Source organism: Pelobates fuscus, chromosome 9 (genome assembly GCF_036172605.1).
Source record: "Pelobates fuscus isolate aPelFus1 chromosome 9, aPelFus1.pri, whole genome shotgun sequence".
Taxonomy (NCBI): domain Eukaryota; kingdom Metazoa; phylum Chordata; class Amphibia; order Anura; family Pelobatidae; genus Pelobates; species Pelobates fuscus.
The window spans coordinates 165843812-165870661 of record NC_086325.1 but is presented as its reverse complement, the minus strand read 5'-3'; the positions used below and the strand labels follow the sequence as shown (position 1 = coordinate 165870661).

Sequence of the window (26850 nt, the reverse complement as noted above, 5' to 3'; positions counted from 1 at the left end):
TGTATATTTTATTTATATAGCGCTAACAGGTGTACTCAGCACGTTACAGGTTACATTGCAGTAGAGGGAGGTACAGTAAGTGCAGTAGGTATACAGTGTATGTATATTATATTTATATAGCGCTAACAGGTGTACCCAGCACTTTACAGGTTACATTACAGTAGAGGGAGTTACAGTAAGTGCAGTAGGTATACAGTGTATGTATATATTATTTATATAGCGCTAACAGGTGTACTCAGCACTTTACAGGTTACATTACAGTAGAGGGAGGTACAGTAAGTGCAGTAGGTATACAGTGTATTTATATTATATTTATATAGCGCTAACAGGTGTACTCAGCACTTTACAGGTTACATTACAGTAGAGGGAGGTACAGTGGGTGCAGTAGGTATACAGTGTATGTTTATTATATTTATATAGTGCTAACAGGTGTACTCAGCACTTTACAGGTTACATTACAGTAGAGGGAGGTACAGTAAGTGCAGTAGGTATACAGTGTATGTATATTATATTTATATAGTGCTCACAGGTGTACTCAGCACGTTACAGGTTACATTACAATAGAGGGAGGTACAGTAAGTGCAGTAGGTATACAGTGTATGTATATTTTATTTATATAGCGCTAACAGGTGTACTCAGCACTTTACAGGTTACATTACAGTAGAGGGAGGTACAGTAAGTGCAGTAGGTATACAGTGTATGTATATTTTATTTATATAGCGCTAACAGGTGTACTCAGCACTTTACAGGTTACATTACAATAGAGGGAGGTACAGTAAGTGCAGTAGGTATACAGTGTATGTATATTTTATTTATATAGCGCTAACAGGTGTACTCAGCACTTTACAGGTTACATTACAGTAGAGGGAGGTACAGTAAGTGCAGTAGGTATACAGTGTATGTATATTATATTTATATAGTGCTCACAGGTGTACTCAGCACTTTACAGGTTACATTACAGTAGAGGGAGGTACAGTAAGTGCAGTAGGTATACAGTGTGTGTATATTATATTTATATAGCGCTAACAGGTGTACTCAGCACTTTACAGGTTACATTACAGTAGAGGGAGGTACAGTAAGTGCAGTAGGTATACAGTGTATGTATATTTTATTTATATAGTGCTAACAGGTGCACTCAGCACTTTACAGGTTACATTACAGTAGAGGGAGGTACAGTAAGTGCAGTAGGTATACAGTGTATGTATATTATATTTATATAGCGCTAACAGGTGTACTCAGCGCTTTACAGGTTACATTACAGTAGAGGGAGGTACAGTAAGTGCAGTAGGTATACAGTGTATGTATATTTTATTTATATAGCGCTAACAGGTGTACTCAGCACTTTACAGGTTACATTACAGTAGAGGGAGGTACAGTAAGTGCAGTAGGTTTACAGTGTATGTATATTGTATTTATATAGCGCTAACAGGTGTACTCAGCGCTTTACAGGTTACATTACAGTAGAGGGAGGTACAGTAAGTGCAGTAGGTATACAGTGTATGTATATTTTATTTATATAGCGCTAACAGGTGTACTCAGCACTTTACAGGTTACATTACAGTAGAGGGAGGTACAGTAAGTGCAGTAGGTATACAGTGTATGTATATTTTATTTATATAGCGCTAACAGGTGTACTCAGCACTTTACAGGTTACATTACAGTAGAGGGAGGTACAGTACGTGCAGTAGGTATACAGTGTGTGTATATTATATTTATATAGCGCTAACAGGTGTACTCAGTACTTTACAGGTTACATTACAGTAGAGGGAGGTACAGTAAGTGCAGTAGGTATACAGTGTATGTATATTTTATTTATATAGCGCTAACAGGTGTACTCAGCACTTTACAGGTTACATTACAGTAGAGGGAGGTACAGTAAGTGCAGTAGGTATACAGTGTATGTATATTATATTTATATAGCACTAACAGGTGTACTCAGCACTTTACAGGTTACATTACAGTAGAGGGAGGTACAGTAAGTGCAGTAGGCATACAGTGTATGTATATTATATTTATATAGCGCTAACAAGTGTACTCAGCACTTTACAGGTTACATTACAGTAGAGGGAGGTACAGTAAGTGCAGTAGGTATACAGTGTATGTATATTTTATTTATATAGCGCTAACAGGTGTACTCAGCACTTTACAGGTTACATTACAGTAGAGGAAGGTACAGTAAGTGCAGTAGGTATACAGTGTATGTATATTTTATTTATATAGCGCTAACAGGTGTACTCAGCACTTTACAGGTTACATTACAGTAGAGGGAGGTACAGTAGGTGCAGTAGGTATACAGTGTATGTATATATTATTTATATAGCGCTAACAGGTGTACTCAGCACTTTACAGGTTACATTACAGTAGAGGGAGGTACAGTAAGTGCAGTAGGTATACAGTGTATGTATATTTTATTTATATAGCGTAACAGGTGTACTCAGCACTTTACAGGTTACATTACAGTAGAGGGAGGTACAGTAAGTGCAGTAGGTATACAGTGTATGTATATTTTATTTATATAGCGCTAACAGGTGTACTCAGCACTTTACAGGTTACATTACAGTAGAGGGAGGTACAGTAAGTGCAGTAGGTATACAGTGTATGTATATTATATTTAGATAGTGCTCACAGGTGTACTCAGCACTTTACAGGTTACATTACAGTAGAGGGAGGTACAGTAAGTGCAGTAGGTATACAGTGTGTGTATATTATATTTATATAGCGCTAACAGGTGTACTCAGCACTTTACAGGTTACATTAAAGTAGAGGGAGGTACAGTAAGTGCAGTAGGTATACAGTGTATGTATATTTTATTTATATAGTGCTAACAGGTGCACTCAGCACTTTACAGGTTACATTACAGTAGAGGGAGGTACAGTAAGTGCAGTAGGTATACAGTGTATGTATATTATATTTATATAGCGCTAACATGTGTACTCAGCGCTTTACAGGTTACATTACAGTAGAGGGAGGTACAGTAAGTGCAGTAGGTTTACAGTGTATGTATATTGTATTTATATAGCGCTAACAGGTGTACTCAGCGCTTTACAGGTTACATTACAGTAGAGGGAGGTACAGTAAGTGCAGTAGGTATACAGTGTATGTATATTTTATTTATATAGCGCTAACAGGTGTACTCAGCACTTTACAGGTTACATTACAGTAGAGGGAGGTACAGTAAGTGCAGTAGGTATACAGTGTATGTATATTTTATTTATATAGCGCTAACAGGTGTACTCAGCACTTTACAGGTTACATTACAGTAGAGGGAGGTACAGTACGTGCAGTAGGTATACAGTGTGTGTATATTATATTTATATAGCGCTAACAGGTGTACTCAGTACTTTACAGGTTACATTACAGTAGAGGGAGGTACAGTAAGTGCAGTAGGTATACAGTGTATGTATATTTTATTTATATAGCGCTAACAGGTGTACTCAGCACTTTACAGGTTACATTACAGTAGAGGGAGATACAGTAAGTGCAGTAGGTATACAGTGTATGTATATTATATTTATATAGCGCTAACAGGTGTACTCAGCACTTTGCAGGTTACATTACAGTAGAGGGAGGTACTGTAAGTGCAGTAGGTATACAGTGTATGTATATTATATTTATATAGCGCTAACAGGTGTACTCAGTACTTTACAGGTTACATTACAGTAGAGGGAGGTACATTAAGTGCAGTAGGTATACAGTGTATGTATATTATATTTATATAGCGCTAACAGGTGTACTCAGCACTTTACAGGTTACATTACAGTAGAGGGAGGTACAGTACGTGCAGTAGGTATACAGTGTGTGTATATTATATTTATATAGCGCTAACAGGTGTACTCAGTACTTTACAGGTTACATTACAGTAGAGGGAGGTACAGTAAGTGCAGTAGGTATACAGTGTATGTATATTTTATTTATATAGCGCTAACAGGTGTACTCAGCGCTTTACAGGTTACATTACAGTAGAGGGAGGTACAGTAAGTGCAGTAGGTATACAGTGTATGTATATTTTATTTATATAGCGCTAACAGGTGTACTCAGCACTTTACAGGTTACATTACAGTAGAGGGAGGTACAGTAAGTGCAGTAGGTATACAGTGTATGTATATTTTATTTATATAGCACTAACAGGTGTACTCAGCACTTTACAGGTTACATTACAGTAGAGGGAGGTACAGTACGTGCAGTAGGTATACAGTGTGTGTATATTATATTTATATAGCGCTAACAGGTGTACTCAGTACTTTACAGGTTACATTACAGTAGAGGGAGGTACAGTAAGTGCAGTAGGTATACAGTGTATGTATATTTTATTTATATAGCGCTAACAGGTGTACTCAGCACTTTACAGGTTACATTACAGTAGAGGGAGATACAGTAAGTGCAGTAGGTATACAGTGTATGTATATTATATTTATATAGCGCTAACAGGTGTACTCAGCACTTTGCAGGTTACATTACAGTAGAGCGAGGTACTGTAAGTGCAGTAGGTATACAGTGTATGTATATTATATTTATATAGCGCTAACAGGTGTACTCAGTACTTTACAGGTTACATTACAGTAGAGGGAGGTACATTAAGTGCAGTAGGTATACAGTGTATGTATATTATATTTATATAGCGCTAACAGGTGTACTCAGCACTTTACAGGTTACATTACAGTAGAGGGAGGTACAGTAAGTGCAGTAGGTATACAGTGTATGTATATTTATTTATACAGTGCTCACAGGTGTACTCAGCACTTTACAGGTTACATTACAGTAGAGGGAGGTACAGTAAGTGCAGTAGGTATACAGTGTATGTATATTATATTTATATAGCACTAACAGGTGTACTCAGCACTTTACAGGTTACATTACAGTAGAGGGAGGTACAGTAAGTGCAGTAGGCATACAGTGTATGTATATTATATTTATATAGCGCTAACAAGTGTACTCAGCACTTTACAGGTTACATTACAGTAGAGGGAGGTACAGTAAGTGCAGTAGGTATACAGTGTATGTATATTTTATTTATATAGCGCTAACAGGTGTACTCAGCACTTTACAGGTTACATTACAGTAGAGGAAGGTACAGTAAGTGCAGTAGGTATACAGTGTATGTATATTTTATTTATATAGCGCTAACAGGTGTACTCAGCACTTTACAGGTTTCATTACAGTAGAGGGAGGTACAGTAGGTGCAGTAGGTATACAGTGTATGTATATATTATTTATATAGCGCTAACAGGTGTACTCAGCACTTTACAGGTTACATTACAGTAGAGGGAGGTACAGTAAGTGCAGTAGGTATACAGTGTATGTATATTTTATTTATATAGCGCTAACAGGTGTACTCAGCACTTTACAGGTTACATTACAGTAGAGGGAGGTACAGTAAGTGCAGTAGGTATACAGTGTATGTATATTTTATTTATATAGCGCTAACAGGTGTACTCAGCACTTTACAGGTTACATTACAGTAGAGGGAGGTACAGTAAGTGCAGTAGGTATACAGTGTATGTATATTATATTTATATAGTGCTCACAGGTGTACTCAGCACTTTACAGGTTACATTACAGTAGAGGGAGGTACAGTAAGTGCAGTAGGTATACAGTGTGTGTATATTATATTTATATAGCGCTAACAGGTGTACTCAGCACTTTACAGGTTACATTACAGTAGAGGGAGGTACAGTAAGTGCAGTAGGTATACAGTGTATGTATATTTTATTTATATAGTGCTAACAGGTGCACTCAGCACTTTACAGGTTACATTACAGTAGAGGGAGGTACAGTAAGTGCAGTAGGTATACAGTGTATGTATATTATATTTATATAGCGCTAACATGTGTACTCAGCGCTTTACAGGTTACATTACAGTAGAGGGAGGTACAGTAAGTGCAGTAGGTATACAGTGTATGTATATTTTATTTATATAGCGCTAACAGGTGTACTCAGCACTTTACAGGTTACATTACAGTAGAGGGAGGTACAGTAAGTGCAGTAGGTATACAGTGTATGTATATTGTATTTATATAGCGCTAACAGGTGTACTCAGCACTTTACAGGTTACATTACAGTAGAGGGAGGTACAGTAAGTGCAGTAGGTATACAGTGTATGTATATTGTATTTATATAGTGCTAACAGGTGTACTCAGCACTTTACAGGTTACATTACAGTAGAGGGAGGTACAGTAAGTGCAGTAGGTATACAGTGTATGTATATTTTATTTATATAGCGCTAACAGGTGTACTCAGCACTTTACAGGTTACATTACAGTAGTGGGAGGTACAGTACGTGCAGTAGGTATACAGTGTGTGTATATTATATTTATATAGCGCTAACAGGTGTACTCAGTACTTTACAGGTTACATTACAGTAGAGGGAGGTACAGTAAGTGCAGTAGGTATACAGTGTATGTATATTTTATTTATATAGCGCTAACAGGTGTACTCAGCACTTTACAGGTTACATTACAGTAGAGGGAGATACAGTAAGTGCAGTAGGTATACAGTGTATGTATATTATATTTATATAGCGCTAACAGGTGTACTCAGCACTTTGCAGGTTACATTACAGTAGAGGGAGGTACTGTAAGTGCAGTAGGTATACAGTGTATGTATATTATATTTATATAGCGCTAACAGGTGTACTCAGTACTTTACAGGTTACATTACAGTAGAGGGAGGTACAGTAAGTGCAGTAGGTATACAGTGTATGTATATTTATTTATACAGTGCTCACAGGTGTACTCAGCACTTTACAGGTTACATTACAGTAGAGGGAGGTACAGTAAGTGCAGTAGGTATACAGTGTATGTATATTATATTTATATAGCACTAACAGGTGTACTCAGCACTTTACAGGTTACATTACAGTAGAGGGAGGTACAGTAAGTGCAGTAGGTATACAGTGTATGTATATTATATTTATATAGCGCTAACAAGTGTACTCAGCACTTTACAGGTTACATTACAGTAAGGGAGGTACAGTAAGTGCAGTAGGTATACAGTGTATGTATATTTTATTTATATAGCGCTAACAGGTGTACTCAGCACTTTACAGGTTACATTACAGTAGAGGAAGGTACAGTAAGTGCAGTAGGTATACAGTGTATGTATATTTTATTTATATAGCGCTAACAGGTGTACTCAGCACTTTACAGGTTACATTACAGTAGAGGGAGGTACAGTAAGTGCAGTAAGTATACAGTGTATGTATATTATATTTATATAGTGCTCACAGGTGTACTCAGCACTTTACAGGTTACATTACAGTAGAGTGAGGTACAGTAAGTGCAGTAGGTATACAGTGTGTGTATATTATATTTATATAGCGCTAACAGGTGTACTGAGCACTTTACAGGTTACATTACAGTAGAGGGAGGTACAGTGAGTGCAGTAGGTATACAGTGTATGTATATTATATTTATATAGCGCTAACAGGTGTACTCAGCACTTTACAGGTTACATTACAGTAGAGGGAGGTACAGTAAGTGCAGTAGGTATACAGTGTATGTATATTTTATTTATATAGTGCTAACAGGTGCACTCAGCACTTTACAAGTTACATTACAGTAGAGGGAGGTACAGTAAGTGCAGTAGGTATACAGTGTATGTATATTATATTTATATAGCGCTAACAGGTGTACTCAGCGCTTTACAGGTTACATTACAGTAGAGGGAGGTACAGTAAGTGCAGTAGGTGTACAGTGTATGTATATTTTATTTATATAGCGCTAACAGGTGTACTCAGCACTTTACAGGTTACATTACAGTAGAGGGAGGTACAGTAACTGCAGTAGGTATACAGTGTATGTATATTGTATTTATATAGCGCTAACAGGTGTACTCAGCGCTTTACAGGTTACATTACAGTAGAGGGAGGTACAGTAAGTGCAGTAGGTATACAGTGTATGTATATTTTATTTATATAGCGCTAACAGGTGTACTCAGCACTTTACAGGTTACATTACAGTAGAGGGAGGTACAGTAAGTGCAGTAGGTATACAGTGTATGTATATTTTATTTATATAGCACTAACAGGTGTACTCAGCACTTTACAGGTTACATTACAGTAGAGGGAGGTACAGTACGTGCAGTAGGTATACAGTGTGTGTATATTATATTTATATAGCGCTAACAGGTGTACTCAGTACTTTACAGGTTACATTACAGTAGAGGGAGGTACAGTAAGTGCAGTAGGTATACAGTGTATGTATATTTTATTTATATAGCGCTAACAGGTGTACTCAGCACTTTACAGGTTACATTACAGTAGAGGGAGATACAGTAAGTGCAGTAGGTATACAGTGTATGTATATTATATTTATATAGCGCTAACAGGTGTACTCAGCACTTTGCAGGTTACATTACAGTAGAGGGAGGTACTGTAAGTGCAGTAGGTATACAGTGTATGTATATTATATTTATATAGCGCTAACAGGTGTACTCAGTACTTTACAGGTTACATTACAGTAGAGGGAGGTACATTAAGTGCAGTAGGTATACAGTGTATGTATATTATATTTATATAGCGCTAACAGGTGTACTCAGCACTTTACAGGTTACATTACAGTAGAGGGAGGTACAGTAAGTGCAGTAGGTATACAGTGTATGTATATTTATTTATACAGTGCTCACAGGTGTACTCAGCACTTTACAGGTTACATTACAGTAGAGGGAGGTACAGTAAGTGCAGTAGGTATACAGTGTATGTATATTATATTTATATAGCACTAACAGGTGTACTCAGCACTTTACAGGTTACATTACAGTAGAGGGAGGTACAGTAAGTGCAGTAGGCATACAGTGTATGTATATTATATTTATATAGCGCTAACAAGTGTACTCAGCACTTTACAGGTTACATTACAGTAGAGGGAGGTACAGTAAGTGCAGTAGGTATACAGTGTATGTATATTTTATTTATATAGCGCTAACAGGTGTACTCAGCACTTTACAGGTTACATTACAGTAGAGGAAGGTACAGTAAGTGCAGTAGGTATACAGTGTATGTATATTTTATTTATATAGCGCTAACAGGTGTACTCAGCACTTTACAGGTTTCATTACAGTAGAGGGAGGTACAGTAGGTGCAGTAGGTATACAGTGTATGTATATATTATTTATATAGCGCTAACAGGTGTACTCAGCACTTTACAGGTTACATTACAGTAGAGGGAGGTACAGTAAGTGCAGTAGGTATACAGTGTATGTATATTTTATTTATATAGCGCTAACAGGTGTACTCAGCACTTTACAGGTTACATTACAGTAGAGGGAGGTACAGTAAGTGCAGTAGGTATACAGTGTATGTATATTTTATTTATATAGCGCTAACAGGTGTACTCAGCACTTTACAGGTTACATTACAGTAGAGGGAGGTACAGTAAGTGCAGTAGGTATACAGTGTATGTATATTATATTTATATAGTGCTCACAGGTGTACTCAGCACTTTACAGGTTACATTACAGTAGAGGGAGGTACAGTAAGTGCAGTAGGTATACAGTGTGTGTATATTATATTTATATAGCGCTAACAGGTGTACTCAGCACTTTACAGGTTACATTACAGTAGAGGGAGGTACAGTAAGTGCAGTAGGTATACAGTGTATGTATATTTTATTTATATAGTGCTAACAGGTGCACTCAGCACTTTACAGGTTACATTACAGTAGAGGGAGGTACAGTAAGTGCAGTAGGTATACAGTGTATGTATATTATATTTATATAGCGCTAACATGTGTACTCAGCGCTTTACAGGTTACATTACAGTAGAGGGAGGTACAGTAAGTGCAGTAGGTATACAGTGTATGTATATTTTATTTATATAGCGCTAACAGGTGTACTCAGCACTTTACAGGTTACATTACAGTAGAGGGAGGTACAGTAAGTGCAGTAGGTATACAGTGTATGTATATTGTATTTATATAGCGCTAACAGGTGTACTCAGCACTTTACAGGTTACATTACAGTAGAGGGAGGTACAGTAAGTGCAGTAGGTATACAGTGTATGTATATTGTATTTATATAGTGCTAACAGGTGTACTCAGCACTTTACAGGTTACATTACAGTAGAGGGAGGTACAGTAAGTGCAGTAGGTATACAGTGTATGTATATTTTATTTATATAGCGCTAACAGGTGTACTCAGCACTTTACAGGTTACATTACAGTAGTGGGAGGTACAGTACGTGCAGTAGGTATACAGTGTGTGTATATTATATTTATATAGCGCTAACAGGTGTACTCAGTACTTTACAGGTTACATTACAGTAGAGGGAGGTACAGTAAGTGCAGTAGGTATACAGTGTATGTTTATTTTATTTATATAGCGCTAACAGGTGTACTCAGCACTTTACAGGTTACATTACAGTAGAGGGAGATACAGTAAGTGCAGTAGGTATACAGTGTATGTATATTATATTTATATAGCGCTAACAGGTGTACTCAGCACTTTGCAGGTTACATTACAGTAGAGGGAGGTACTGTAAGTGCAGTAGGTATACAGTGTATGTATATTATATTTATATAGCGCTAACAGGTGTACTCAGTACTTTACAGGTTACATTACAGTAGAGGGAGGTACAGTAAGTGCAGTAGGTATACAGTGTATGTATATTTATTTATACAGTGCTCACAGGTGTACTCAGCACTTTACAGGTTACATTACAGTAGAGGGAGGTACAGTAAGTGCAGTAGGTATACAGTGTATGTATATTATATTTATATAGCACTAACAGGTGTACTCAGCACTTTACAGGTTACATTACAGTAGAGGGAGGTACAGTAAGTGCAGTAGGTATACAGTGTATGTATATTATATTTATATAGCGCTAACAAGTGTACTCAGCACTTTACAGGTTACATTACAGTAAGGGAGGTACAGTAAGTGCAGTAGGTATACAGTGTATGTATATTTTATTTATATAGCGCTAACAGGTGTACTCAGCACTTTACAGGTTACATTACAGTAGAGGAAGGTACAGTAAGTGCAGTAGGTATACAGTGTATGTATATTTTATTTATATAGCGCTAACAGGTGTACTCAGCACTTTACAGGTTACATTACAGTAGAGGGAGGTACAGTAAGTGCAGTAAGTATACAGTGTATGTATATTATATTTATATAGTGCTCACAGGTGTACTCAGCACTTTACAGGTTACATTACAGTAGAGTGAGGTACAGTAAGTGCAGTAGGTATACAGTGTGTGTATATTATATTTATATAGCGCTAACAGGTGTACTGAGCACTTTACAGGTTACATTACAGTAGAGGGAGGTACAGTGAGTGCAGTAGGTATACAGTGTATGTATATTATATTTATATAGCGCTAACAGGTGTACTCAGCACTTTACAGGTTACATTACAGTAGAGGGAGGTACAGTAAGTGCAGTAGGTATACAGTGTATGTATATTTTATTTATATAGTGCTAACAGGTGCACTCAGCACTTTACAAGTTACATTACAGTAGAGGGAGGTACAGTAAGTGCAGTAGGTATACAGTGTATGTATATTATATTTATATAGCGCTAACAGGTGTACTCAGCGCTTTACAGGTTACATTACAGTAGAGGGAGGTACAGTAAGTGCAGTAGGTATACAGTGTATGTATATTTTATTTATATAGCGCTAACAGGTGTACTCAGCACTTTACAGGTTACATTACAGTAGAGGGAGGTACAGTAAGTGCAGTAGGTATACAGTGTATGTATATTGTATTTATATAGCGCTAACAGGTGTACTCAGCGCTTTACAGGTTACATTACAGTAGAGAGAGGTACAGTAAGTGCAGTAGGTATACAGTGTATGTATATTTTATTTATATAGCGCTAACAGGTGTACTCAGCACTTTACAGGTTACATTACAGTAGAGGGAGGTACAGTAAGTGCAGTAGGTATACAGTGTATGTATATTTTATTTATATAGCGCTAACAGGTGTACTCAGCACTTTACAGGTTACATTACAGTAGAGGGAGGTACAGTACGTGCAGTAGGTATACAGTGTGTGTATATTATATTGATATAGCGCTAACAGGTGTACTCAGTACTTTACAGGTTACATTACAGTAGAGGGAGGTACAGTAAGTGCAGTAGGTATACAGTGTATGTATATTTTATTTATATAGCGCTAACAGGTGTACTCAGCACTTTACAGGTTACATTACAGTAGAGGGAGATACAGTAAGTGCAGTAGGTATACAGTGTATGTATATTATATTTATATAGCGCTAACAGGTGTACTCAGCACTTTGCAGGTTACATTACAGTAGAGGGAGGTACTGTAAGTGCAGTAGGTATACAGTGTATGTATATTATATTTATATAGCGCTAACAGGTGTACTCAGTACTTTACAGGTTACATTACAGTAGAGGGAGGTACAGTAAGTGCAGTAGGTATACAGTGTATGTATATTATATTTATATAGCGCTAACAGGTGTACTCAGCACTTTACAGGTTACATTACAGTAGAGGGAGGTACAGTAAGTGCAGTAGGTATACAGTGTATGTATATTTATTTATACAGTGCTCACAGGTGTACTCAGCACTTTACAGGTTACATTACAGTAGAGGGAGGTACAGTAAGTGCAGTAGGTATACAGTGTATGTATATTATATTTATATAGCACTAACAGGTGTACTCAGCACTTTACATGTTACATTACAGTAGAGGGAGGTACAGTAAGTGCAGTAGGTATACAGTGTATGTATATTTTATTTATATAGTGCTAACAGGTGTACTCAGCACTTTACAGGTTACATTACAGTAGAGGGAGGTACAGTAAGTGCAGTAGGTATACAGTGTATGTATATTGTATTTATATAGCGCTAACAGGTGTACTCAGCACTTTACAGGTTACATTACAGTAGAGGGAGGTACAGTAAGTGCAGTAGGTATACAGTGTATGTATATTTTATTTATATAGCGCTAACAGGTGTACTCAGCACTTTACAGGTTACATTACAGTAGAGGGAGGTACAGTGGGTGCAGTAGGTATACAGTGTATGTATATTATATTTATATAGCGCTAACAGGTGTACTCAGCACTTTACAGGTTACATTACAGTAGAGGGAGGTACAGTAAGTGCAGTAGGTATACAGTGTATGTATATTTTATTTATATAGCACTAACAGGTGTACTCAGCACTTTACAGGTTACATTACAGTAGAGGGAGGTACAGTGGGTGCAGTAGGTATACAGTGTATGTATATTATATTTATATAGCGCTAACAGGTGTACTCAGCACTTTACAGGTTACATTACAGTAGAGGGAGGTACAGTAAGTGCAGTAGGTTTACAGTGTATGTACATTATATTTATATAGCGCTAACAGGTGTACTCAGCAGGTTACATTACAGTAGAGGGAGGTACAGTAAGTGCAGTAGGTATACAGTGTATGTATATTTTATTTATATAGCGCTAACAGGTGTACTCAGCACTTTACAGGTTACATTACAGTAAAGGGAGGTACAGTAAGTGCAGTAGGTATACAGTGTATGTATATTTTATTTATATAGCACTAACAGGTGTACTCAGCACTTTACAGGTTACATTACAGTAGAGGGAGGTACAGTGAGTGCAGTAGGTATACAGTGTATGTATATTATATTTATTTAGCGCTAACAGGTGTACTCAGCACTTTACAGGTTACATTACAGTAGAGGGAGGTACAGTAAGTGCAGTAGGTATACAGTGTATGTATATTATATTTATATAGCGCTAACAGGTGTACTCAGCACTTTACAGGCTACATTACAGTAGAGGGAGGTACAGTAAGTGCAGTAGGTATACAGTGTATGTATATTTTATTTATATAGCGCTAACAGGTGTACTCAGCACTTTACAGGTTACATTACAGTAGAGGGAGATACAGTAAGTGCAGTAGGTATACAGTGTATGTATATTGTATTTATATAGCGCTAACAGGTGTACTCAGCACTTTACAGGTTACATTACAGTAGAGGGAGGTACAGTAAGTGCAGTAGGTATACGGTGTATGTATATTATATTTATTTAGCGCTAACAGGTGTACTCAGCACTTTACAGGTTACATTACAGTAGAGGGAGGTACAGTGAGTGCAGTAGGTATACAGTGTATGTATATTATATTTATATAGCGCTAACAGGTGTACTGAGCACTTTACAGGTTACATTACAGTAGAGGGAGGTACAGTTAGTGCAGTAGGTATACAGTGTATGTATATTATATTTATATAGCGCTAACAGGTGTACTCAGCACTTTACAGGTTACATTACAGTAGAGGGATGTACAGTAAGTGCAGTAGTTATACAGTGTATGTATATTATATTTATATAGCGCTAACAGGTGTACTCAGCACTTTACAGGTTACATTACAGTAGAGGGAGGTACAGTAAGTACAGTAGGTATACAGTGTATGTATATTTTATTTATATAGTGCTAACAGGTGTACTCAGCACTTTACAGGTTACATTACAGTAGAGGGATGTACAGTAAGTGCAGTAGGTATACAGTGTATGTATATTATATTTATATAGCGCTAACAGGTGTACTGAGCACTTTACAGGTTACGTTACAGTAGAGGGAGGTACAGTAAGTGCAGTAGGTATACAGTGTATGTATATTATATTTATTTAGCGCTAACAGGTGTACTCAGCACTTTACAGGTTACATTACAGTAGAGGGAGGTACAGTAAGTGCAGTAGGTATACAGTGTATGTATATTATATTTATATAGCGCTAACAGGTGTACTCAGCACTTTACAGGTTACATTACAGTAGGGGGAGGTACAGTAAGTGCAGTAGGTATACAGTGTATGTATATTTTATTTATATAGCGCTAACAGGTGTACTCAGTACTTTACAGGTTACATTACAGTAGAGGGAGGTACAGTAAGTGCAGTAGGTATACAGTGTATGTATATTTTATTTATATAGCGTTAACAGGTGTACTCAGCACTTTACAGGTTACGTTACAGTAGAGGGAGGTACAGTAAGTGCAGTAGGTATACAGTGTATGTATATTATATTTATATAGCGCTAACAGGTGTACTCAGCACGTTACAGGTTACATTACAGTAGAGGGAGGTACAGTAAGTGCAGTAGGTATACAGTGTATGTATATTATATTTATATAGCGCTAACAGGTGTACTCAGCACTTTATAGGTTATATTACAGTAGAGGGAGGTACAGTAAGTGCAGTAGGTATACGGTGTATGTATATTATATTTATTTAGCGCTAACAGGTGTACTCAGCACTTTACAGGTTACATTACAGTAGAGGGAGGTACAGTGAGTGCAGTAGGTATACAGTGTATGTATATTATATTTATATAGCGCTAACAGGTGTACTGAGCACTTTACAGGTTACATTACAGTAGAGGGAGGTACAGTGAGTGCAGTAGGTATACAGTGTATGTATATTATATTTATATAGCGCTAACAGGTGTACTCAGCACTTTACAGGTTACATTACAGTAGAGGGATGTACAGTAAGTGCAGTAGGTATACAGTGTATGTATATTATATTTATATAGCGCTAACAGGTGTACTCAGCACTTTACAGGTTACATTACAGTAGAGGGAGGTACAGTAGGTATACAGTGTATGTATATTTTATTTATATAGTGCTAACAGGTGTACTCATCACTTTACAGGTTTCATTACAGTAGAGGGATGTACAGTAAGTGCAGTAGGTATACAGTGTATGTATATTATATTTATATAGCGCTAACAGGTGTACTGAGCACTTTACAGGTTACGTTACAGTAGAGGGAGGTACAGTAAGTGCAGTAGGTATACAGTGTATGTATATTATATTTATTTAGCGCTAACAGGTGTACTCAGCACTTTACAGGTTACATTACAGTAGAGGGAGGTACAGTAAGTGCAGTAGGTATACAGTGTATGTATATTATATTTATATAGCGCTAACAGGTGTACTCAGCACTTTACAGGTTACATTACAGTAGGGGGAGGTACAGTAAGTGCAGTAGGTATACAGTGTATGTATATTTTATTTATATAGCGCTAACAGGTGTACTCAGTACTTTACAGGTTACATTACAGTAGAGGGAGGTACAGTAAGTGCAGTAGGTATACAGTGTATGTATATTTTATTTATATAGCGTTAACAGGTGTACTCAGCACTTTACAGGTTATGTTACAGTAGAGGGAGGTACAGTAAGTGCAGTAGGTATACAGTGTATGTATATTATATTTATATAGCGCTAACAGGTGTACTCAGCACGTTACAGGTTACATTACAGTAGAGGGAGGTACAGTAAGTGCAGTAGGTATACAGTGTATGTATATTATATTTATATAGCGCTAACAGGTGTACTCAGCACTTTACAGGTTACATTACAGTAGAGGGAGGTACAGTAAGTGCAGTAGGTATACAGTGTATGTATATTATATTTATATAGCACTAACAGGTGTACTCAGCGCTTTACAGGTTACATTACAGTAGAGGGAGGTACAGTAAGTGCAGTAGGTATACAGTGTATGTATATTATATTTATATAGCGCTAACAGGTGTACTCAGCACTTTACAGGTTACATTACAGTAGAGGGAGGTACAGTAAGTGCAGTAGGTATACAGTGTATGTATATTTTATTTATATAGCGTTAACAGGTGTACTCAGCACTTTACAGGTTACGTTACAGTAGAGGGAGGTACAGTAAGTGCAGTAGGTATACAGTGTATGTATATTATATTTATATAGCGCTAACAGGTGTACTCAGCACGTTATAGGTTACATTACAGTAGAGGGAGGTACAGTAAGTGCAGTAGGTATACAGTGTATGTATATTATATTTATATAGCGCTAACAGGTGTACTCAGCACTTTACAGGTTACATTACAGTAGAGGGAGGTACAGTAAGTGCAGTAGGTATACAGTGTATGTATATTATATTTATATAGCGCTAACAGGTGTACTCAGCACTTTACAGGTTACATTACAGTAGAGGGAGGTACAGTGGGTGCAGTAGGTATACAGTGTATGTATATTATATTTATATAGTGCTCACAGGTGTACTCAGCACGTTACAGGTTACATTACAGTAGAGGGAGGTACAGTAAGTGCAGTAGGTATACAGTGTATGTATATTTTATTTATATAGCGCTAACAGGTGTACTCAGCACTTTATTGGTTACACCCGTTAGAGCTAAATAAATAAAATATATACACACTTTACTGTAATGTAACCTGCTATATTTAGTCTAATATCCCCCCCCCCCCCCCCCCCCCTCCCTGGCCTGGGAGCCCTCTCCGTGGGATCTGTTGATTTCCAAGGATTAATCAATACGGGTTAAAGGTCTTGGAAAGATCAACGTTTAGATGAGTTTGGGCTCCTGCCAGCTGGTTTTATTCCATTGTCACTGAATGTTTGGGAGCTCCCGTGCAGGACGTCTCCTGCTTTGAATAGATTCTTTAATTTCCAGTGATTTGGTGCCGGGAATTCTTCTGGCAGTTTCCCTGTGTCAGCTCTGCCCGGGATCGCATTGATTAGCAATCACACGTCACATGCCAATAACACATATTAAACATTATGTCCTGTATTATTTGGGAGTGGGGAGGGATTAACAGCTGGTAGCTCTATTTGATGGGGTTAGTATAAAGGGTTATTCCAAGAACCGTGATCACTTCAACAATTTGAAGTGGTGATGGTGCCTGACATCTATATGTGCGGCGTTTTGCTATATAAATGATAGTTTGTAACTCTGGGAGGAACCCTCCCAACGTTTCTATTGGTTCTCCTCTCGTGGATGAAATTTAGATCAGTCTGATAAAGCCATAGAGGCGACAATAATTTATAAAGGTTGTGCTCATCCCAGACCTCCCAATACTACAAATGGACGAAGAGAGACAGAATACATCTATACAACTAAAATGTAACTTAAAACAAGAACAATGTATCTTATTTACACAGACTGATTTCTAAACACAGTTATTGTAGCTTAAAGACCCATTACTGGGAGTATTATTACTGTGGAGCTCTGTTATACACTCAGACACATTACTGGGAGTATTATTACTGCTGAGCTCTGTGATACACTCACACATTATTGGGAGTATTATTACTGTGGAGCTCTGTTATACACTCAGACACATTACTGGGAGTATTATTACTGCTGAGCTCTGTGATACACTCAGACACATTACTGGGAGTATTATTGCTATGGAGCTCTGTTATACACTCAGACACATTACTGGGAGTATTATTGCTGTGGAGCTCTGTGATACACTCAGACACATTACTGGGAGTATTATTGCTGTGGAGCTCTGTTATACACTCAGACACATTACTGGGAGTATTATTGCTGTGGAGCTCTGTTATACACTCAGACACATTACTGGGAGTATTATTGCTGTGGAGCTCTGTTATACTTTCAGACACATTACTGGGAGTATTATTGCTGTGGAGCTCTGTTATACACTCAGACACATTACTGGGAGTATTATTGCTGTGGAGCTCTGTTATACACTCAGACACATTACTGGGAGTATTATTGCTGTGGAGCTCTGTTATACTTTCAGACACATTACTGGGAGTATTATTTCTGTGGAGCTCTGTTATACACTCAGACACATTACTGGGAGTATTTTTTCTGTGGAGCTCTGTTATACACTCAGACACATTACTGGGAGTATTATTGCTGTGGAGCTCTGTTATACACTCAGACACATTACTGGGAGTATTATTGCTGTGGAGCTCTGTTATACACTCAGACACATTACTGGGAGTATTATTGCAGTGGAGCTCTGTTATACACTCAGACACATTACTGGGAGTATTATTGCTGTGGAGCTCTGTTATACACTCAGACACATTACTGGGAGTATTATTGCTGTGGAGCTCTGTTATACACTCAGACACATTACTGGGAGTATTATTGCTGTGGGGCTCTGTTATACACTCAGACACATTACTGGGAGTATTATTGCTGTGGAGCTCTGTTATACACTCAGACACATTACTGGGAGTATTATTGCTGTGGGGCTCTGTTATACACTCAGACACATTACTGGGAGTATTATTGCTGTGGAGCTCTGTTATACACTCAGACACATTACTGGGAGTATTATTGCTGTGGAGCTCTGTTATACACTCAGACACATTACTTGGAGTATTATTGCTGTGGAGCTCTGTTATACACTCAGACACACCAACACTATGAAGCTCCTAGAAAAGAGTGATATTAGGATGGAATAGAGGGACAGAGGGATTTGGGTCCAAAATAGGGACTGTCCTTCTTAAACATGGACACTTGGGAGGTATATATTCTATAACACTCTGCTTTTGACCTCCTATTTTCAGGCCCAGGGATTTCATCCTATGCTGGTAATCCTGCCCAGGCCGGGGAAAGTTTAAAGCCGTGCATGGAGGAAGCTTTGAGAGTCATCCCGGCATCGCAACAGAAGGAAACAACCACTTTATTGGGTGCTACGGCCGGCATGCGGCTTCTCAGGTAAGTCCTGGTTCGAGACTGATCAGGATTTCAGCTGTTTAGTGGTCAGCGGGGCTCTGCACACTATCGAATTATGTAAAACCAGATCAAGACTCCAGTAAATTAACGAGTTTCAGGAAAATGAAGAAAATTACATTTTACAACAGAGGACAAAATACCAGGACTGTGAATATTGATTTGGTAAATGAATTCCCACTTTGATATTTTGGCTCGGATTAAGCCAGTACAATTTGAACTCTACAATTCTTTCTATAGCTCCAACCTATTCTACGGCGCTGTGCAATAGTGAAACTAAACAAACCGCTAATAAAACACGTTAGACGTGCAGGAACAGAAGGTGAAGAGGGCACTACCAAAGGAGCTCACAATCTAAATCCTACATTTCTTAAATAAACTGGTGGATGTACATAAATGAAAATTTTGAGGTTTCAAATTGAGTAAAAAAAAAAAAAATGTAATACCTTTTAAGGGTATTTTAGATGAAAACTACTTGGCACTAGTACTACGTAGAGTATGGCACGAAGTGTTTCCAATAAAGATTAAACTTTAAATCTCAATATATAAAATCTATTATGGGTAACACAATCTATCAAGAGACAAAAAGGCAAAGCTCGCCAAGTTCAGGAAAGTTAATAAGTAATAACAAGACTGCTGCAATACGGTTAAATAAAAATAAAAATAAATCCTAAAAATGTCAAATAATATGTTAGAAGAATGTGCCGAAAAGCTCTGGAATGGAGAGATGACACGGACTGTAAACTGATCTTAATATCGGATTAATTGTGATAAAGGGTTAAATCTATATTCTCTGTATCCACGCTGGAGGACAATGTCTCCCTGTGACATCCTAATTGTAGAGGTGTGTCTGCGGTTACAAGACATATGTCTGAACGAAAAACATAAACACGGGAGGGTTTCCTTCCAGGATTAACGAATATAAAACATCACTCCCTCTGAGGTACAAGCGCCTGCGCACGCCGCATTCTATTTAATTTTCCACGTTAAACCGCGTTTCCTTCCAATCCATCATTTAACGGTTAAAGTTATTCTATAGTGTAAGAAATATAAAGTTGTATTCCTAACACTATCGTTCCCTCTGCTCTTCCACTCGCCCCTCACCGCCCCGCCACACTGGCAGTTAAAGGGGGATGCACTGCATGTGATCCAGTGAAGGCTAACCTTGACACCAGATGAGTGTGAACTAAAATTCCCAGAACTCAGGCAGCCCTACTGTTGGCTGAGTGTCATGAGTGACCACTTTAACCTATAACGAGGTCTCAAACCGAGGTCTGCCTTAATTGTGGACTGCACAAGTCACTGGTCCCACATGGAATGAGATGGACCTGAGAGGGAGCAGTGTCAGACTTGAGGTTTTATTTTAGTTAATTCTGGAATTAAACTCCATCACTGCCCTGTTTGCAGTGAACCCGCCCGTGTTTGTTTTTGGTTACATCCACATCAATTGACACTTGGATTTCAATAGTTGGACCAGAAAAGCCAGTAGAACTAGGATTTCAATAGAGTAAAACCAGCATTGTCCCATAACGTGTTTCCCCATACGTCGTGCTAGCCAGATGGATACCTTAAGTTATTCTGCTTAAAGTAATTTAACTTTAAATTGTACATAACAGGCATGTAAATAGGATCCACTGGGCCCCGCTGGAAGAATGAAAAAAGGCCCCCCTCCATGCTCCCTCAAAGGAATACACCAAAGGATGTTTGCGGTGGCTGAGTGTGAGTGTGGTGGCTGGTTAAGTGTGATATGTATGCGAGGGGCTGGTTGTGATGTTGGCTGAGTGTGTGTAGCTTGTGCAGAGCTGGTTTTACCCCTGATGGTCCCGTGGAGCTGCTTTGGAGGTGTCCCTAGGAAGCACTGTAAGCACAGCCGTTTCTCTGAAAAGGCAGTATTTACATAAAACCGCCATCAGGGCCTGACTATACTCACCAGAACAAATACAATGAGCTGACACTATTCATTAAGCTGACATTGTTCTGGTGCCTTTTAACCTGAAATCATTTTGTCCTTCCTTACCCCAGGCGGACTTGAAAACCCCACTGCACATTCGTGAACCATAACACATTTTTATTTATTCTTTTCTTTTTTTTTCCCGGTAAAATTACTTTTCTACACACGAAAAAACAACCTTTTATTTCGTGGGAACAAAACCTTCAGAGTAATAAACATCCACTCCCCGATTCACTTGAATAAGATAAATCTTAAACAAATAAAAAGTTGGCATTCTGTAAAACACAGTAACAAAGTATGTTCCATTACATCACCCACATTGTCCCCTTTGTACGCCGTGTGAGAGGTGCGCTCCTGCCGTGTCAGCAATGATCTTGGGTTTGTTGGGAGCCAGATTAAGTTTATACGTCAACAGCAATCACGTTTGACCACAGATTGCACTTCAACTTATTAAAGAAAGCTGTGAGTTCACAGGTCATCTGGCACTTGGAAAAATAAGAGAAAATCAATAATGAAAAAGTTTGTAAACACGTGGATGAGCCCGTTCTTAACCCTTACTCTACCAGCTAGCTCTGATTTTTATATTTTATTGTATTACCACAGTATGGAAGCAGTGTACTTATTGGTCACTGATACCAATACAGAAAGTATTACTTTAACTTTATATTAAAGGGATTCCCTAAGCACCAAAACCACTTTAGCTTCCTGAAGCAGTTTTGATGTATATAATGCCCCTGCAGTCTCACTGCTCAATCCTCTGCCATTTAGGAGTTAAATCACTTTGTTTATACAGCCCTAGCCACACCTCCACAGGCTGAGACTCCCACAGCCTTCCTAAACATTTCCTGAAAGCGTCTACATTGTTTTAGCTTTCCTTATTGCACCGTGTGTTTAATTTAGAATTTCTTATCTGCTGCTCTGTTAATTGCCAGCTAACGCCTGCAGCAGCCTCCTGTGTGTGATTCTAAGTTCAATTAACAGACGAGGAGATAAGAAGGTCTAAATACAATGTGCTGTAAGATCTGATTGAAAATAAAATGGGGGCTGTGTGAGTGGCAGCCAGGGGAGGCATGGCTAGGGCTGCAGAAACCGAAACAAAAGTGATTTAAAGGGACACTATAGTCACCTGAACAACTTTAGCTTAATGAAGCAGTTTTGGTGTATTGAACATGCCCCTGCAGCCTCACTGCTCAATCCTCTGCCATTTCGGAGTTAAATCCCTTTGTTTATGAACCCTAGTCACACCTCCCTGCATGTGACTTGCACAGCCTTCCATAAACACTTCCTGTAAAGAGAGCCCTATTTAGGCTTTCTTTATTGCAAGTTCTGTTTAATTAAGATTTTCTTATCCCCTACTATGTTAATAGCTTGCTAGACCCTGCAAGAGCCTCCTGTATGTGATTAAAGTTCAATTTAGAGATTGAGATACAATTATTTAAGGTAAATTACATCTGTTTGAAAGGGAAACCAGTTTTTTTTTCCATGCAGGCTCTGTCAATCATAGCCAGGGGAGGTGTGGCTAGGGCTGCATAAACAGAAACAAAGTGATTTAACTCCTAAATGACAGTGAATTGAGCAGTGAAATTGCAGGGGAATGATCTATACACTAAAACTGCTTTATTTAGCTAAAGTAATTTAGGTGACTATAGTGTTCCTTTAACTCCTAAATGGCAGAGAACTGAGCAGCGAGTCTTCAGGGGCATGATCTATACACCAAAACTGCTTCATTATGCTGAAATAGTTTTGGTGCTTGGTGCCATTTTATTAACAAATATCCAAACATCCCGTAGTGCTGTACAATGCGTATTAATGATTCAAAGATTCTCACATGAAATGTCTGCTGCTGGGACATGCAAATACTTGAATAATGGCAAACGTAAAACGAAGATTTTCAAAACCCGTCCGTCATGATATGCGGTCAATCCAAAGACCACAGCGCCATTATAACTTTTACGTTGTTATACAATGGCAGTTATTATTACAGCCCTAAGTAAAGGGGTTAGATGTGAATATTGACTTTGGGAGTTGTGTGGGTGTGATGAGTTACAGTCCACAGCTTCATGAAACAAGTGTCCTCAACCTCCTTTGTGAATCCTAGCGGCGTCATTTATAAAGGCAACATTATGCAGTGATTCTGGTCTCTGGTTAACCATTTCAGAACCACTCATCAATGTTCTTCATATTGGAAACGGCGGCACTTTAAATACACACTACCTGTAGACACACGCCTGAGAAAGTCCCATAACAGGGTTCGTAACTGTGCTACTCTCCTCGAGGTATTGTTTTTCAGTGTTCATTTTGAATTCTTATAATTATTATTTTCAACGGTCCTGTTGCCTACAGTGTGACGAATCCAAACCAAACACAGGAACTCTTTCGAGAAATTTCGAAAACCCTTCGAGCGTACCCCGTGGACTTTCAGAGCGCTCGGATCCTGACGGGCAGCGAGGAGGGCTCACTGGGATGGATCACAGTCAACTATATTGTGGGCACAATCTTACGGGTTAGTTGCAAAGTCTGTCCGTGTTGGTAACCAGATGAATGCTCACACATTTTAATAACCATGTTGACTTTATTTTATGTGAAGTATTCCTTTACGTCAACCTGGATTCATCCCGATGGCCAGACAATAGGAGCCATGGATCTCGGTGGGGCCTCTACGCAGATGACCTTTGTTCCCTCTGTAGCTATTGAAGACAAAGACGCAGAGATGCATTTCCGACTGTATGGCTATAACTATACGATCTACACCCATAGTTACCTTTGTTACGGCCAAGACCAGTTCTTTAAGAGAGTACTTGCAGCGCTCGTAAAGGTAAGACTTACCGGCTGTGATGTCTTCAAAGGACGCAGGAAATAAAGAACGTTAATGAGGATTATTGGACATAATGCAAATATAATACTTTAGAAAATGTGTGAATACTTTGATCAGCACAATTATATAACACAGTTACTACTTTACACATCACTACATGCAAAACAAGAACTTCACGAATTTACAGAGAGTAACTTCACGAATTGTAAAATCATTTTTTTTTTCATTTGTAACGATTAGTTTTCCATCTATGATTTGGTTTGAATTAAGATGAGTGACGCTCAAGACTAGACATCCTAGGCCTTTATATGCCCGCTACCAAGAAATATTCATAACTAAAGTATTTTTATCTGTGTGTATTTTTCTGTTTAGGATTCCCACACACTGGCTGTTGCACATCCTTGCTATCCCAAGGGTTACACTGCTACTGTATCACCTGCCTCTCTGTACAACAGTCCGTGTGTACCACAAGCCGTTATTCCGGAGCAGAACTTCACGGTGACTGGCGCAGGGAACCCTGATCAGTGTCGCCAAACCGTCATGGAAGTAATGAACTTCACCAATTGTCGTATAGAGCCTTGCTCCTTCGCTGGGGTCTATCAGCCACCTGTGCACGGACTGTTCTACGTACGTTTCGCCTAAATTTCAGGGTCTATATTAAAAAGAATTCAAACAAAGCTCCCAATATTAGCCAGTACTTTTAAACGTCCAGGGCCAAAAGACAAGGTTGCGAAGATTGCTGACCTACAGGATGATGTTGTTTGTATATTTTATCACTGAATCATTGTCTCTTATTAAACAGGAGCTGCTGTTACAATTAATGTTTAACCCCTTAAGGACACATGACATGTGTGACATGTCATGATTCCCTTTTATTTCAGAAGTTTGGTCCTTAAGGGGTTAAAGGGACAGTCTAGGTACCATAGCCACTTATATCAAAGTTGTTATGGATTGGATAATCTCATTGTTCTTGAGCTTAACACTCTTATTCGGAGTCAAGTAGAGAACAGTGGGATCGCACCAAACACTGTAACCACTTCAATGAGATAAAGTGTTTACGGTATCTAGCGTCTTGCTTTAACGGTCTTTTAAACATTTTATGTTTAGATTTGAAACCTATACTTGGAAAAATACATTTTAATGCATTATTACCTATGAAACTAGTAAATATTCGAGTAGCTGATATTGATACCTAATCCTGCCTTGAGTAATCCATCCTATAACTCCTGCTATTGGCAGAGAAATCGAAGAAGGGCGAGATACGAACCAGTCGGTTGTCCTTCATTCAGTGACTGAGAGTGTGAATAATCTGGGAATAGGAGAGAGCTGACAAGGGGACTGCAAATATGGGCTTAAAGGCTAAAAAGTAATGAACTAAAAAAAATTCAAAATGCCATGCTGAATTTATTTCTTTACTGATTTTGTCTGTTTTAACCCATAATTTGCAGTTCTCTTGTCAATGCTGCACAATTACTTGTTCAGTGAATGAACGATCGTTCGTGGTCAGTAATGTAACCTTTTTGTGAATTATTCTGAGGTTTATATTCTGGAGTGAGCGTTCATTAGTGAATATTATTGGTGGACATTAGTGCTAAAACAAAATTCACTGTATCTAAATATATTTACAGCGTAAATGAAATGTATACATTTACCCTATTTAGATAATGCTGTGATGAGCAGTCCAACAGAGTTCAAGCAAGCTCCGGTCATGTGAAAAATAAGGGGATAATTCAAATCTGTCCCGTTATTGGTAATTTCATCATTATCCACATGGAGGGGGAGTGAGTGGAACAACGAAAAACCAGGGCTGTCCCCACTGTGTTAATAAATGTTTTCTCCAATGGAAAAATTCTACTGGAGAAACTTGACCTCTAAAGCTCAGCATTATCTGGCGAAGATAAATCTGTACGTTCTTATGTTTTCTGGAACTTTGTTCCACTGCAGCGAAATCTTGCTGATTCTGTTTAGTACATATCCCATTCTACAGCGTTACAGAATCTGACGGCGCTATATAAATAATAATAATAATAATATCTCTTGTGATGATCCTTATTTAGTAAGGCTCGTGCATCCCTTGTTCCCAGATTTAACCCCAAACTTTTTTTTTTTTATTGTTTATCTCCAGGCATTTTCTGCGTTTTATTATACGTTAAACTTCCTAAATCTCACCGACGGACAGTCCCTGAGTGTCACCAATCAGACTGTCCAGGAATTCTGCACGCTTGAATGGAAAAAGGTAACAAATGGTCTGTTTCAGTCCCAGTAAATGTGGTAATCAGGATAAAGAACGGCTCTAGATGTCTGAGAAAGTGTTAAAGGTGCAACACAATGCAATGGACAACTGGGCTACAATTTAGGCTTCAAAAATATAATATAAACTCGCTAAACCAGATAAAAACCATCAAAATATTACATCAGGAATGAGAACATGGCTAATCAAAAAACAAAACCATAAATAATATTCATTTTGTAACATATAACGTTACCAGTAGATTTTTTTTACATAAAAATGCTAAAACTTTTTTCTATATAATTATATTAACTTATAAGAAGGCTTGATTTGATTTAGAAAGTCAAGTTCAGAGATTATATCCTATTATTGGGCAAAGGGGCAAATCAGAAC

The 26850-nt window shown here is 38.2% G+C and overlaps 1 protein-coding gene across 1 annotated transcript in view; it reads left to right on the top strand.

Annotated features, from left to right (window-relative positions):
• LOC134572656 (ectonucleoside triphosphate diphosphohydrolase 8-like) overlaps positions 1–26850 on the top strand; it is a 57221-nt gene that overhangs the window by 26964 nt on the left and 3407 nt on the right. The window contains exons 4-8 of the mRNA XM_063431751.1: positions 19296–19446; positions 23756–23915; positions 24000–24227; positions 24600–24854; positions 26353–26463. Coding sequence (XP_063287821.1) covers positions 19296–19446; positions 23756–23915; positions 24000–24227; positions 24600–24854; positions 26353–26463 — 905 coding nt within the window. The remainder of the gene's footprint in view (positions 1–19295; positions 19447–23755; positions 23916–23999; positions 24228–24599; positions 24855–26352; positions 26464–26850) is intronic.